At 42.5% G+C, this 13669-nt stretch overlaps 1 protein-coding gene across 2 annotated transcripts in view; it reads left to right on the top strand.

The window, feature by feature from the left end:
* The window catches only part of dlg4b (discs, large homolog 4b), a 58878-nt gene that overhangs the window by 1915 nt on the left and 43294 nt on the right, over nt 1-13669 (top strand). For both annotated transcript variants that reach the window (XM_082145872.1, XM_082145870.1), the window contains exon 2: nt 9637-9798. In XM_082145872.1, coding sequence (XP_082001998.1) covers nt 9637-9798 — 162 coding nt within the window. The remainder of the gene's footprint in view (nt 1-9636; nt 9799-13669) is intronic.

Here is a 13669-nt window from a genome sequence, read left to right as displayed (position 1 = left end):
TCTGACCAGATCTCACAGATATTGAAGCGCAGTGTGTTTGTTTGCCTCTAGTGCGAGCTGTATGTCATGGTTTATGTAAGAACTTCCACCATTCCACCAGATCTCAGCTCACCACAGGTATTCATTGGCTCTTAGTCTGTTAACTGTCCAGGTAGTTTTTTTGTTTTGTTGCCTTTTTAGTAATCATCTAGCCTGGGAAAACCCAGACAACTTCCGGCAAATTTAGATTTGCTCTGCAAGTAGTCTGGCAAAGAGCCCATTCAAGCCGATTTCTAATCCGTCCAAATCGAGGCACCAATCAGAAACGTTGGGGCGGGCTTTACACGATGACGATCGCTCTGATTGGTTTTAGGTCTATCCAATTGTGCCCAGAGGCATTTGAGCGACGTCCGTTGGTGAAGCGCACTCAACTTTTAAATGCATTATTATATTCAAATTGCAAACACATGAGGACAGTCTCCATGAAAGACCCACTGGCAGATGAACGTGCTGCTACATTTCTCTCCGAAACGAAATTAGAAATTAGATTTAATAGCCTAGAGGATTTTAACTGTGACAAGATGATTGACAGGGCAGTTTACGTGACAGGATGCACGCGACAGATCCGTCCGATAAAGATGACGAAGTAGTATGTCTCAAAGCTTGCCTACTTTTTTGCTACACATTCAAAAGTAAATACCTTTTCTTCACAAAAAGAGTACATACTTTTATGGCGTAGTGTAACTTAGGGATGCAGCATATGGCTTTACACGATGACGATCGCTCTGATTGGTTTTAGGTCTATCCAATTGCGCCCAGAGGCATTTGAGCGACGTCCGTTGGTGACGCCCCTTTGGAAATGAGTTATTGATGAAGCTTTGCCAGACCATAACTCAGTTACTACTGAGAAGTTCATCCTGTGAAAACCGCTTTAAAATTGGACAGTGAATTGCCATGGAAACAATACTTTTAAAACATTTTAGCGGCTCAATTTTTTGTGATTTCAACTTCAAATTTGGAACACAACTTGGTTAGACATACAGCTTTCATTCTCTAGCAGTTTTAGCCCAAATTATTTTTCATATATATATTTAACAGGTTAAAGCGATAGTTCATGATAGTTCACCGAACCTCATGCCACCATTTACTTATTTACAAACCTGTATGACTTCTTTGTTCCGTGGAACACTAAAGAAGATATTTAGAGAAATATCTCAGTGTTTTTTTGCTCTCCATATAATGAAACGCTTCCTCTGTAGGCAGCATACGGAGGCCCGTCCGAATCCAAAGAGATGCTTCATCTGATAGATGTGTTCTGTGATATCCCACTATCCTGTACATCTGCTGCTCAGTTTGTGCATAAAAGTCTGCTTTTATTTCATCTATAGTAAGACATTAGTAATGTAGTAATGAAATGTTGGCTTAGTTTTCAGCAAAACTCTCTCTGTTTAGTTGTACATTATTAGAGCCTCAGAAGTTACTCAGAAGCCTCAGAAGGGTTACTATGGTACCATAATCCTACTATGATATTAGACTACATAGCCTATAATAAAAGATAATGCATTTCAAACCTGAACCAAACATATTTTTCTTCCCAAAAAAAGATTCAAGATCAACAGTCTGTCATCAGTTAGAGGCCACAAAAACAACAACATTAAAATCATGAACTGCAATGTCATTGTGGGAAGAAAAAAAACAATGACTTTTTAACATAACAGTGCGTAAAATCAGACCTTTCAGGCTATAGCCGAACGCTAATAAGCCTTACGCCAAAATTATTAATACAACTAAATTATCGGTCATTAAATAAGAAAACTAAATAATTGTGTAGATGATTTGCTTTGTGTAACCCAACCTCAGACATTAGGCCGAAGTATTTGTTTGCACACAGTGCCGCGACCAATCAATCACTCCTTTACAATCAATCACTCTTTACGACTGGCTGGCAGAGACGTTTTTGCTTTTTAGCGGCGTGTTGGGGTTCTGGTACACCAGCCATGTCAACGAAACGAATGAATGAAAATTAGCTTATCAATGCATTTCTAAATTCGCGTCTACAGTATCTTTGTAGAACTTCAAAAAAAGAAACTAAAAAGATGCAGCAGCCAATGAGCAGCCGGCGGGGGCTGCAGGACGACTCAACCTCCACGGACAGTTTTTAATGTTTTATCAGACAATTACTATTCAAGATTTTGCTTTAGTATAATTTTCGGGATAATTAGGGCCGGATTTGGGATTCGGGACAACAGCTTAGATTTCGGGACTGTCCCGAATTTTTCGGGACGTCTGGTCACCCTACTCTATCCTACAGGCAGTCCGGGGATCTCTGATCATGATCTGGTTCATCTTATACCGACCTACAAGCAGAAACTGAAATCAGCTAAATCTGTAGTTCAGACTGTAAAGAGATGGACTAATGAAGCAAAAAATTTACAAGCCTGCTTCGAGTGCACTTTCTGTGAGAATATGTGCATTCCTACCTGGACTCATTTAACTTACAACAATCACAAACCATGGTTCACTGCAAAACTCAGACAACTTCGTCTGGCCAGAGAGGATGCCTACAGGAATGGGGACAGAGTCTTGTTTAAGCGGGCCAAATAACACACTGACAAAGGAGATCAGAGTTGCTAAGAGGTACTATTCTGAAAAGCTGAGAAACTAGTTTTCAGCCAATGACCCTGCATCAATGTGGAAAGTCTTGAAAGACATTACTACCTACAAGACACCATCCCCCAGCACTGTGACCTGAATGAGTTTTATTGCAGGTTTGAAAAACCCTGTCTCACACACCCCACACCCGTTCTGACCTTCTCTCCACACACCCATTAACACTTCCAGATCAACCACTCTCCCCCTCCTACACTTCAGGTCTGGGAAGAAGATGTGTGTCGGGTCTTCCGGAAACAGAAGACAAGGAAAGCACCAGGCCCAGATGCCTTTTTCACCAGCCTCTCTAAAAACCTGTGCTGTCCAGCTGGCCTTCATCTTCACAAACATCTTCAACAGATCACTGGAGCTGTGCGAAGTTCCTTCCTGCTTCCAACGCTCCACCATCATCCCCATCCCAAAGAAACCCACAATCACAGGACATAATGACTACAGACCTGTTGCTTTGACATCTGTGGTCATGAACTCATTTGAACCACTGGTGTTGGCCTACCTGAAGGACATCACTGGACCCTTGCTGGATCCTCTTCAGTTTGAGTGAACAGGTCTATGGATGTTGCGGTCAACATTGGACTACACTAAATCTTGTAACATCTGGACAAACCAGGGACATATTTGAGGATCCTGTTTGTGTACTTCAGCTCAGCCATCAACACCACCATCTCAAACCTCCTCCTGCCCAAACTAACCCAGCTCTCTCGTCCATCTGTCAGTGGATCTCCAGCTTCCTCACAGACTGGCAGCAGTGAGTGAGGCTTGGAAACTCTCATCCAGCACCCGCGTGATCAGCTCTGGCGGCCCCCAGGGGTGCTCTCTCTCACCACTGCTCTTTCCCTCTACACCAACGACTGCTCCTCCACAGACCCCTCTGTCAAGCTCCTGAAGTTAGCAAACAACACCATACTCATTGGCCTCATCCAGGACGGTGACGAGTCTGCTTACAGACAGGAGGTTAAAGAGCTGGCTTTCTGGTGCAGTCATAACAACCTGGAGCTTAACACGCTCAAAATACTGGAGATGATCTTGGACTTTAGGAGAAACCCCCCAGCATTATTCCCACAGCACTGCGGCTTCAGTGATTCATTCAGGTTCCTGGGCACCCCATCTCTCAGGACCTGAAGTGGGACACTCACATAGACACCATAGTGAAAAAGGCCCGGCAGAGACTGTACTTCCTTCATCCAAATGAGGAAGTTCAACCTGCCACAGGAGCTGCTGATGCAGTTCTACTCTGCAGAGTCTCTCCTCTGCACTTCTATAAGTGTATGGTTTGGCTCAGCTACCAAATCAGACCTCAGAAGACTACAGAGGACAGTACGAACTGCTGAGTCATCTTCATTTATTTATATAGCGCTTTTAACAATGTAGACTGTTCCAAAGCAGCTTTACATTGATAATAGGAAATTAAAGTAAAGTGTTTTGGCTTTTTTTAGCAGCTCTAGAATAAAGAATCACTGGTACACCCCTCACCACTCTCCAAGATCTGTACTCACCCAGAGTGAGTAAAAGTGCTGGCAAAATCACTCTGGACTCCTCACACCCAGGCCACTTCCTCTTTGAGCTGTTGCCGTCTGGTCGGCACCACAGAGCTCTGAGGACCAGAACGACCAGACATACGAACAGTTTCTTCTCATGAACATTAACAGTTAAAGCTGCTGTAGGTAACTTTTGTAAAAATGTATTTTTTACATATTTGTCAAAACTGTCATTATGTCCTGACAGTAGAATATGAGACAGATAATCTGTGAAAAAAATCAAGCTCCTCTGGCTCCTCCCAGTGGTCCTATTGCCATTTGCAGAAATACACCGCTCCCGGTAAGAAACAACCAATCAGAGCCAGGAGGAATGTCTTAGCAGTGTCAATCAAGCTCGTGTACGCGCTGATCACACCCCTCTCTCGCACAGCGCGTACCGTCGTTCAAAATCAAGATTGCCGGTGTGCCGCAGCTCTGCTAATGAGGGACAAACAACCAAAACTGCCAATTTCTCGAGTGGCACCAGCTCATACAACAAAGACAGGTAAACGGAAAAAGACAGATGACGATGAACAAAATACGTAATGATTTGAGGACCAAGTTTGAAGTCAAAGTATGGGCAGGCCATAGTCAATATAAAGCATATTGTTGATGTTTTCGTCCCTACCAGTGAATGTGCGATAACTGTTTATCCGTCATCGGTGGTCCTGTTTACTAGCCTGCGCGTTCACGGCAGGCTCCATTGTGGTGGGGGAGGAGCTGTGGAGGGAGGGCTGTAGCGCAGCAGAGAGCAAGGGGGAGTGACCTGTAAGCTGTGCTTGTTCAAATTTTCAGGCTAAGTCAACGTTTTCTAAAAGTTCCCTACTGCAGCTTTAATGCCCCCACTAGGTAATACACACATGCAATACAGAACACTATTTATACTCATAATTATTTAGTGTAACAGAAGTCACTGATGGCAAGTTTGCAGAACCCAACTGCAGTTTATTACAATAATCCAAACATTTGAGTTGACTTGACCATGGAACTCACCAACAATGGTTAAAACATCAATATTAGACAAAGACGCATGTCAAACAGGAGAGCTTAAATACACAGACTACTAATGACTAGACAAGACACACCTGTGAACATAATCAAGACAATTACCCAATGACAACATGGGACACATGACAAGGGGAGCACATGTCAAAAGCAGGAGCATGACAAGGGGAAAACATCAAACAAAACTCAAAACCAGACGTGATATTTAAAGATTAAACATGTTTCCTGATCACTCAATTCACACACTTCATTGGTCAGTAAACAAATAGCCCCGCCCCCAAACCCACATGATTGACTGTGTCAGAAGTTAATATGCCGCTCAATCGAATCTTCTGAAAGCTTCACAGTGTTTCACTCTTCAGGAATCAAATTAACACAACACTAACTAGGTGGTTTAGTGCTGCAGAGTTCAGCTTAAATCCTGCAGTTACACACACACACACACACACACACACACACACACACACACACACACACACACACATTCATAAATCTGAAGCTCGTCATTTGTTTCTCTTTCATCTTTATTTCTGTGTTCCTGGTGATGTCAGTTGCTATGCAACCATGCTATCAGAGCCAGTTTCCATGGCGACCGGACTAGCATCGTGCATTGAATGAGAGAGAGAGCGAGCGTGGGAAACACATACACACACACACACACACACACACATTTGAGTGAGTTTATGACGGTTATGAACTTTAGATTCATATTCAGGTGATTCTGGTGTGTTTCTGCTCTCAGGAATAATATTATTAGTGGAACAGATTAACAGATTGATGTTGTAGTGTGTGTGTGTTGCATCTCATGAACGCTTGTATGTACACAGAATGCATGAAAGCAGCGTGTTGAGGGTCTGATTGGAGTGTCGTCCCTCTTTGATGACATCATCTTCATCAGCTCTGCAGTGGGCGCTGAGTGGAATACTGAGCAGCTCTGTGTCGCCCCCGTCTGGCCGGTCACAAAAGTGTGTGTGTGTGAGAGAGTGAGTGAGTGTGTGTGTGTGTGTGTGAGAGAGAGAGAGTCTGTGAGAGAGTGTGTGTGTGTGTGTGTGTGTGTGTGTGTGTGTGTGTGTGTGTGTGTGTGTGTGTGTGTGTGTGTGTGTGTGTGTGTGTGTGAGTGTGTGTGTGTGTGTGTGTGTGTGTGTGTGTGTGTGTGTGTGTGTGTGTGTGTGTGTGTGTGCGCGCGAGAGAGAGAGTCTGTGAGAGTGTGTGAGGGTGTGTGTGAGAGAGAGTGTGTGTGTGAGAGAGAGAGTGAGTGTGTCTGTGTGTGTGTGTGTGTGTGTGTGTGTGTGAGAGAGAGAGAGAGAGAGAGAGAGAGAGAGTGTGTGTGTGTGTGTGTGTGTATGTGTGCGAGAGAGAGAGAGAGAGAGAGTGTGTGTGTGTGTGTGTGTGTGTGTGTGTGTGTGTGTGTGTGTGTGTGTGTGTGTGTGTGTGTGTGTGTGTGTGTGTGTGCGAGAGTGAGAGAGAGAGAGAGAGAGAGAGAGAGAGTGTGTGTGTGTGTGTGTGTGTGTGTGTGTGTGAGAGAGAGAGAGAGAGAGAGAGAGAGAGAGAGAGAGAGAGAGAGAGAGAAGTGTGTGTGTGTGTGTGTGTGTGTGTGTGTGTGTGTGTGTGTGTGTGTGTGTGTGAGAGAGAGTGTGTTTCTCATATTTGAAAGGCAAAATTAGTGTTTTATAAAATGCAGGAAGCCATTGTTTTGTGACAGGAAGTCCATCAAACAGGAAGTGATGTCAGAGAAGGACCCTGTCCTTCATCTGATGTGTTTTTGACAGATTAGTGCAAATGTTTTCAGGTCATTCAGACATATCATATTATTATAATTCTATTATATCTACTATTTTATCTTTTATATTTTATTATATTTTTATTTTTACTATTTTTTTGTGTATATTTTATTTATTATATTTATGCATTCAAGCTATTACATTTTCTTAATTGTTACTGTTTAGAATCGTTTCCTTCAAACTTTCTCTTTTTTTAAGTTGAAAGTATTTTTTACATTTAAAAAAACATGTTAAACCAACATGAATATAAATATAACATTAAAATTAGATTGCATATTAAATATTAGGTAAGGGCTTTACATTGTTATTGATGAGCTGAGCTCAGTACACTCGTGCCTTTATGATTTTGATTATTAAATGATCAGATGTGTTCTGTTTAACTTATATCAGTCAGTATTTGGGGTGTGTTTTAAACACTGATGCAGGAATGTGTGAAGATGCTTTTACTTCACGGTTATGGAAATGTAAAGTAATTCACACACAGTTTATTTTTGTCTACTAGAGTAACAGAAGTCTTCAGATCAAACCGATTCTAAGATCACAGAAAGCACAAGATCACGATATATTTATACAAATATGAAAAAAATGTGGCCATGGATTTGAAAGGTGACTCTTGACGGCGTTTATTTATTGAGTGTCTGTCGTTTATGTCCGTTTCAATCAGAAACACGCTAAAGGCCTGTTCACACTAAGAATGATAACTATAATGATCAAAACAACAATAACTTTTATGATAACTATAACAATAATTATAATGATAATTATAATAACTAGGGATGCACCGATACCACTTTTTCCAGAACGAGTCCGATACCGATACTTTCATTTTTGGTACTCGCCGATACCGATACCGATACCGTATAACCGATACCTGTATTTTCTGCATTTATCATTTTTCAATCTATTGGCAGAGAAACCAAAAGAATATAAATCATATTAGTTGGCTTAATTTGTTCATCAAATAAATATTTCCTTCAGTTATTGACATGCTTAATTAAGCCTGCTAAAATGCATTGAATGAGCTTCTGTTACTTTCACTCTTCATTCTATTGCTCTATCATATTTTATAATAATAATAATAATAATTCGTTACATTTATATAGTGCTTTTTCTGAGACCTCAAAGCGCTTTACATAGAAAGGGCGAATCTCCTCAACCACCACCAATGTGCAGCATCCACTTGGATGATGCGACGGCAGCCATATTGCGCCAGAACGCCCACCACACACCAGCTTACTGGTGGAGAGGAGACAGTGATGAAGCCAATCAGTATATGAGGATGATTAGGAGGCCATGATAGACAGAGGCCAAGGGGCAAATTTGGCCAGGATGCCGGGGTTACACCCCTACTCTTTCGAAAGACATCCTGGGATTTTTAATGACCACAGAGAGTCAGGACCTCGGTTTAACGTCTCATCCGAAGGACGGAGGAGCTGAGGATCGGGTCAGCGGTTCAGATGTTTAGACACCAGTGACATATCAATTATTTAATCCAATTTTGAAACTTCAACAAAAACTACAGCAAATGTGAAAACAAAACAAAAAAACACTGCATATTCATTACTGAATAAATTAAATATAGATGGATATTTTTGTTAAGTTGAAAAGGGTAGCCAATTTGGTCAAGAGCAGTGAGTGATTTATTTTTGCTTTGTTTGATTAACATTAAAACACAGCAGCAGGTTTATAAAAGACTGCTGCCCCTTTAAGACCGAACGCACCGACTCTATTTAAATATACTGTCTATGTTCACTTGAATTCGTCAGTACAAGCTAGAAAGACAATTCAGTTCAGTATTCGCGCACTGAGACACTGGTTTTCGGGGCGCGCGCTTTGAATATTTGCGTTCATGGAACTTCTTGAATTTCACACGTCCTGTAATAATGTAGTGAATCACTCGTTATACATAAATCAGGCAACAGTTCATGTTTTACTTACATAGGGTATACGATTTCGTTTTAATCCAAATAACACGTGCTGAGTGAACGATCAGCAATCGCATTCAACAGAAGTGCTCTCTCTCTCTCTCTCTCTCTCTCTCTCTCTCTCTCTCTCTCTCTCTCTCTCTCTCTCTCTCTCTCTCTCTCTCTCTCTCTCTCTCTCTCTCTCTCTCTCTCTCTCTCTCTCTCTCTCTCTCGTAAGTTAACGTTAATAATAAGCTACATCATGGTTTAATTTTCTTTGCCATTGACATCCGACTGAACTACAAACTTCCCACTGACGTCTGTAAAAAAGTGATGCGCTCGACCAGCTCATGCGTCTGTGCCGCTGCGCGCTCAATCCACTGCGCGCTCTTCTCTCATCAGCTTGCGCACCACAGCTAATGTGTTACTATGTTTAGTTTAATATTCCACTAATAAGATACATTTACTACATAGACAGCCTTTTTTTATCCCCATTATACCCTCTTTTGTCCGTGTTTCTTTGTCTGGACACAAGTGTACAAACGTTTTTTTTAAATGCTTTAAATGCTCCAGCTCTTTATAACAGGATGGATTCTGATCAGCTGTCAATGTTTATATCGTTCATCAGCTGGAAAAATTGTTCTGAAAGTAATTCCAAAGATATCGTTCCTTTGAGTCGTTATAGTTGCGGTGTGGACTTCACTATTCTTTTACATTTAGAAAGATTTTTCTTTCTCGGAGTGAACCGGCCTTAAACACGCACGCTCTCCTGTGTCTCTGCAGAAGTACCGTTACCATGACGAGGAGACTCCGCCCCTGCAGCACAGCCCCGCCCACCTGACTGCAGAGAAGTCTGCAGAGATGCTCCACCTCAGTGACGCTGGCCACGCCCATATCGACAGTATCCACGGTTACACGCCCCAGATGCACATGTCCCCTGCCAAGGTAAGAGTCCTGCTCATGATGGGAGTGTGTTAGCGTCTTCTTTCTTACAGTTGGTGGTTGAGCTGTGGTGTGATTGGTCCTCGGGGGCCCGGCGAGATCGGTTTTATTTTATTCAGAAATTCTGTGTTTAAAGGTTAAATTAATTGTTAATAATAAAAAAGCGTCTAATCAATGGAATTCATAAAACTTTAACGACTGAAATTCAAGCCTGTTAGCTGCTGTCAGGACACTGGACAGATCCAGTGAATAAGCAGCTGAGGCTGAGGCTTAGTTAACCCATAGTTGAGTGAATAAGACCCGTTAGAGTCCTGCACGGTACCCGACAGGTGACCCGCAAATTTTGCTCAAACGGGTGAAAAATATCCAACTGTGTCGGATACGGGTGCGGGTCGGGTCAGACACGGGGGAAACACGGGTCTAAACACGGGTATAAAACAATCACATGCAAACGTAAAAATATATGCATATTTTTAATATACATGCATATTTTCAGGAACACATCTACAAAAATATGCCTGTATTTCAAGTTGATAAAATAATTTAAAATCCACATCAGTTTATTTGTGTCAACACGCCACGCCCTCCCAGGATCTATAACGTTACCTAGGCTACTTTCACTTTTAAAAACTCATCATAACCGCGCGCGTGATCTGCTTGCAGTTGTCGAGATAGATGCTGAGGAGTTGAAGAAAAGCATAGCTAGTGGAGATTGTAAAGTTGTCGACAATACGTCATCAAAAATCAAGTCCAGTGTGTGGGAGAAATTTGGAGTTATCTGAAGAAAACAATATTGTGAAAGGCTTTGCTGCATGCATTTTCGTGTTGGATAGCGGCAAATGTGGAACTTCGTCGCTGAGGAAGCATGCAGATAACTGTGGTAACAAACCAAGCAGTTCTATCGAAGAGTATTTTTCAAATTTAACACTGTTAAGTATGTGTGGTGTGCAGGGCGTGTTTGAACCCAAAATTGTCAGATGTAGGCTAGACGAAATTGCGTGGCATATAGTGTTGTAGCCGCGTCTGTTCGATTGGTAAAATGTTAAGGCTACTCGGTTTTGTGGTAACGTTAGCCATGTTCTTCATGTACCGGCCTTTTGACAGCCTTTACTGCTGCCCAAGGAATAACGTAAAACTGTAAAAATACAAAATACAGAATCCTAAATGTACAGAGTAAATTATTGTTCGCATAAGCACAACAAAGGCTTTTACATCGCATATAGTTAGCATCAACTATATCAGAAACAGATTGTGCAATTCACGAAACAACATCTACATACCGAAAGTGCCTTCAAAACAACTTAAATAAAGGAGCAATCGTAGCCATGACCGCATGCTCTTCCTTGCTGCTGGGCTCACATTTGTGATGTCATCATATGAGTACTTTAACAATATTATATGCAATACCCAACTTTGAACAGAAGGGGTCGCTTTAATACAACTTTTATATTGAATAAATGCAGAATTTTCATATAGAACAGCACACTCCCCGTCTGGTATTCGGGGAATACCAAACCTTTTTACTTGAGTTTAAACATGAACGGTCTATTCCGAATCTTCATGAAGGAGGAGTACTATCTCATTAATAGGTCTCAGAAACAGTTTGGGTCAATCTTTCCCAATGATTTTTACTTGTACTTTTCGAACTCGCCCATCTTGGCTGGGTTAAGTTTCCGTTATGATGCCCAGAGGCCAATCATTCTGTTTTGACTGAGAGTCCTTGAGCAGAACTATGCATCCTTTGGAAACGTTGGGCTGTTGGTGTTGCCATTTTCGTCGATATTGTAGGGTTGAAAGGTACTGTTTACGCCATCTGTCCCAGAAAGTGTTTGCGAGGCTTTGCACAGTACGCCACTGTTGTTCGTACAGATCAGGCTTTCCAAAGTCCCCAGGTGGAACTGAGCTAGGACCAGTTTTTGGGTAAGTAATGTGGTAGGTGTTAGGATGAAAGGATCTGTTGGATCAGTAGACACAGGTATCAGTGATCTGTTGTTTATAATGGCAGTAACTTCAGCCATGAAGGTGGAGAGTACCCCGTGTGTGAGTTTAGAGGATGCCATCTGAAGAAGCATAGAGTCCAAAATCCTGCGAGCAATGCCAATCATCCTTTCTCATGCACCACCCATGTGCGACGAATGCGGAGTGTTGAAAGTCCATATGCAGCCGTGATCTGACAGGAATTGTTTCACCACCTTTTCATCAACATTGGAAGGAATTTGCAGGTCTTTACAAGCTCCAATGAAATTGGTCCCTCTATCAGAGCGAATCTGTTTCACTGGACCCCGGATTGCCAGAAACCTCCTTAAAGCATTAATAAAACTGGAGGTATCTAGGGACTCGATCACTTCTATAGGAATGGCTTTGACACTTAGACATGTGAATAGCACCGCCCATCTTTTTGCATTCTGCATAGCCGCCTCTTGTCCTACGAGCAGATACTGACCAGGGGCCAAACACATCTAATCCCACATGTGTGAAGGGAGGCTCTATGCTGAGCCTGTCGGCGGGCAGATCTGCCATCTTTTGAGTCTCGCAGCCCCTCCTGAGTCTGCAGCATACAACAGAGGAATGGATGAGACCGTTCACACGTCTTTTGCCTCCTATTATCCAGTAGCTGGCAGATCTTATCGCTCCCTCTGTGAAGTGACGACCCTGATGATGCGTTTGCTCATGAAAGTGTTGTGTTAGAAGTAATGCTACATGGTTCCTACCCGGTTTGATGAGGGGTCCCTTTTCTTCAGAACCTAGAGCTGCTTTGACCAGACGACCTCCTACCCTCAACAGTCCGCTTGATCAATGAAGGGATCTAGTTTTCGAAGTGTGCTAGTTTTGGGAAGTGGTTCATTCCATTTGAGGCCCTGCAACTCGTCAGCAAAAGTTTCCTGTTGTACTGCTCGTATGACAACTTCTGGGCTCTGAAGTATTGTGTCAGCACTAAGAGGAAGTTTGCAACAGTGCCATCCTTTGCATGCCTGAGGGGTGTCGATTTGACCCTGCTTATAAGAGCGTGCAAAATGAATCAGCTTTCCAACAGCTCAGATCAGACGGCTCCAGTCCGAAAAGCGTTCAAAGCGATTTGAGACAGTGGTAAGCAACACTGTTACTTGTGGATGAACTTCTGAATCTCGATCAGGATCAACAAGTGCAAAGGGTTCTCCAGGGAAAGTCTCTGTTTTTGGATGATGCAAGAATTCTGGTCCACTGAACCAGATAGTGATCTGCAATTTGGTTGGAGCTATTGGTCATGTTGCAACATCAGATGGATTATGCTCTTACCTCACATAATGCCATTGTTATGGATTAGTGCTTGTCCGGATTCTCTGTACACGATTGCTTACGTAGACATGAAATCTACGTTTCTTGTTGTAGATCCTGATGTGAACTTTAAAGCATTGGAACATTTGTTGTATATCTACCATGAAGGCGACAGGCTCTTTGCGAAACCGCATGAGGACACCGAGGATGCTGTTGTTGAGGTCAGGACTCGTCAAGAGAACCTTGTTCAGTTATGCACCTTTGCATTGAGCGCTCGAGTCAAAGACCACTCGGATCTGGGATTGCTTTTTTGGATGGTAGACGGCAAAACAAGGTAGATACCAACTCTGTTCATTGGGACCAACTGAAGGAGCTATTTCTGCATGATCATTTTGGAATAGCCTCTCCATGAAGGCTACAAAGTCTTTTTTCATCTCAGGCTTCTTCCTGAAAGATCGGAGAAGTGAATTGAAGCGTTCCACAGCTTGTGGACGATTGTTTGGCAGATATTGCCTTGGCTGTTTCAATGGGAGTGGGGCAACCCATTCATTTTCCTTGTCTTTATAGACATCTCTGTCCATGATCTGCAGAAAGAGTCTGTCCTCAATAGACAGAGCTG

This window comes from Leuciscus leuciscus, assembly GCF_965113295.1.
Source record: "Leuciscus leuciscus genome assembly, chromosome: 18".
In the NCBI taxonomy this organism is placed as follows: Eukaryota; Metazoa; Chordata; class Actinopteri; order Cypriniformes; family Leuciscidae; genus Leuciscus; species Leuciscus leuciscus.
This window is presented reverse-complemented; position numbering and strand designations above follow the sequence as displayed.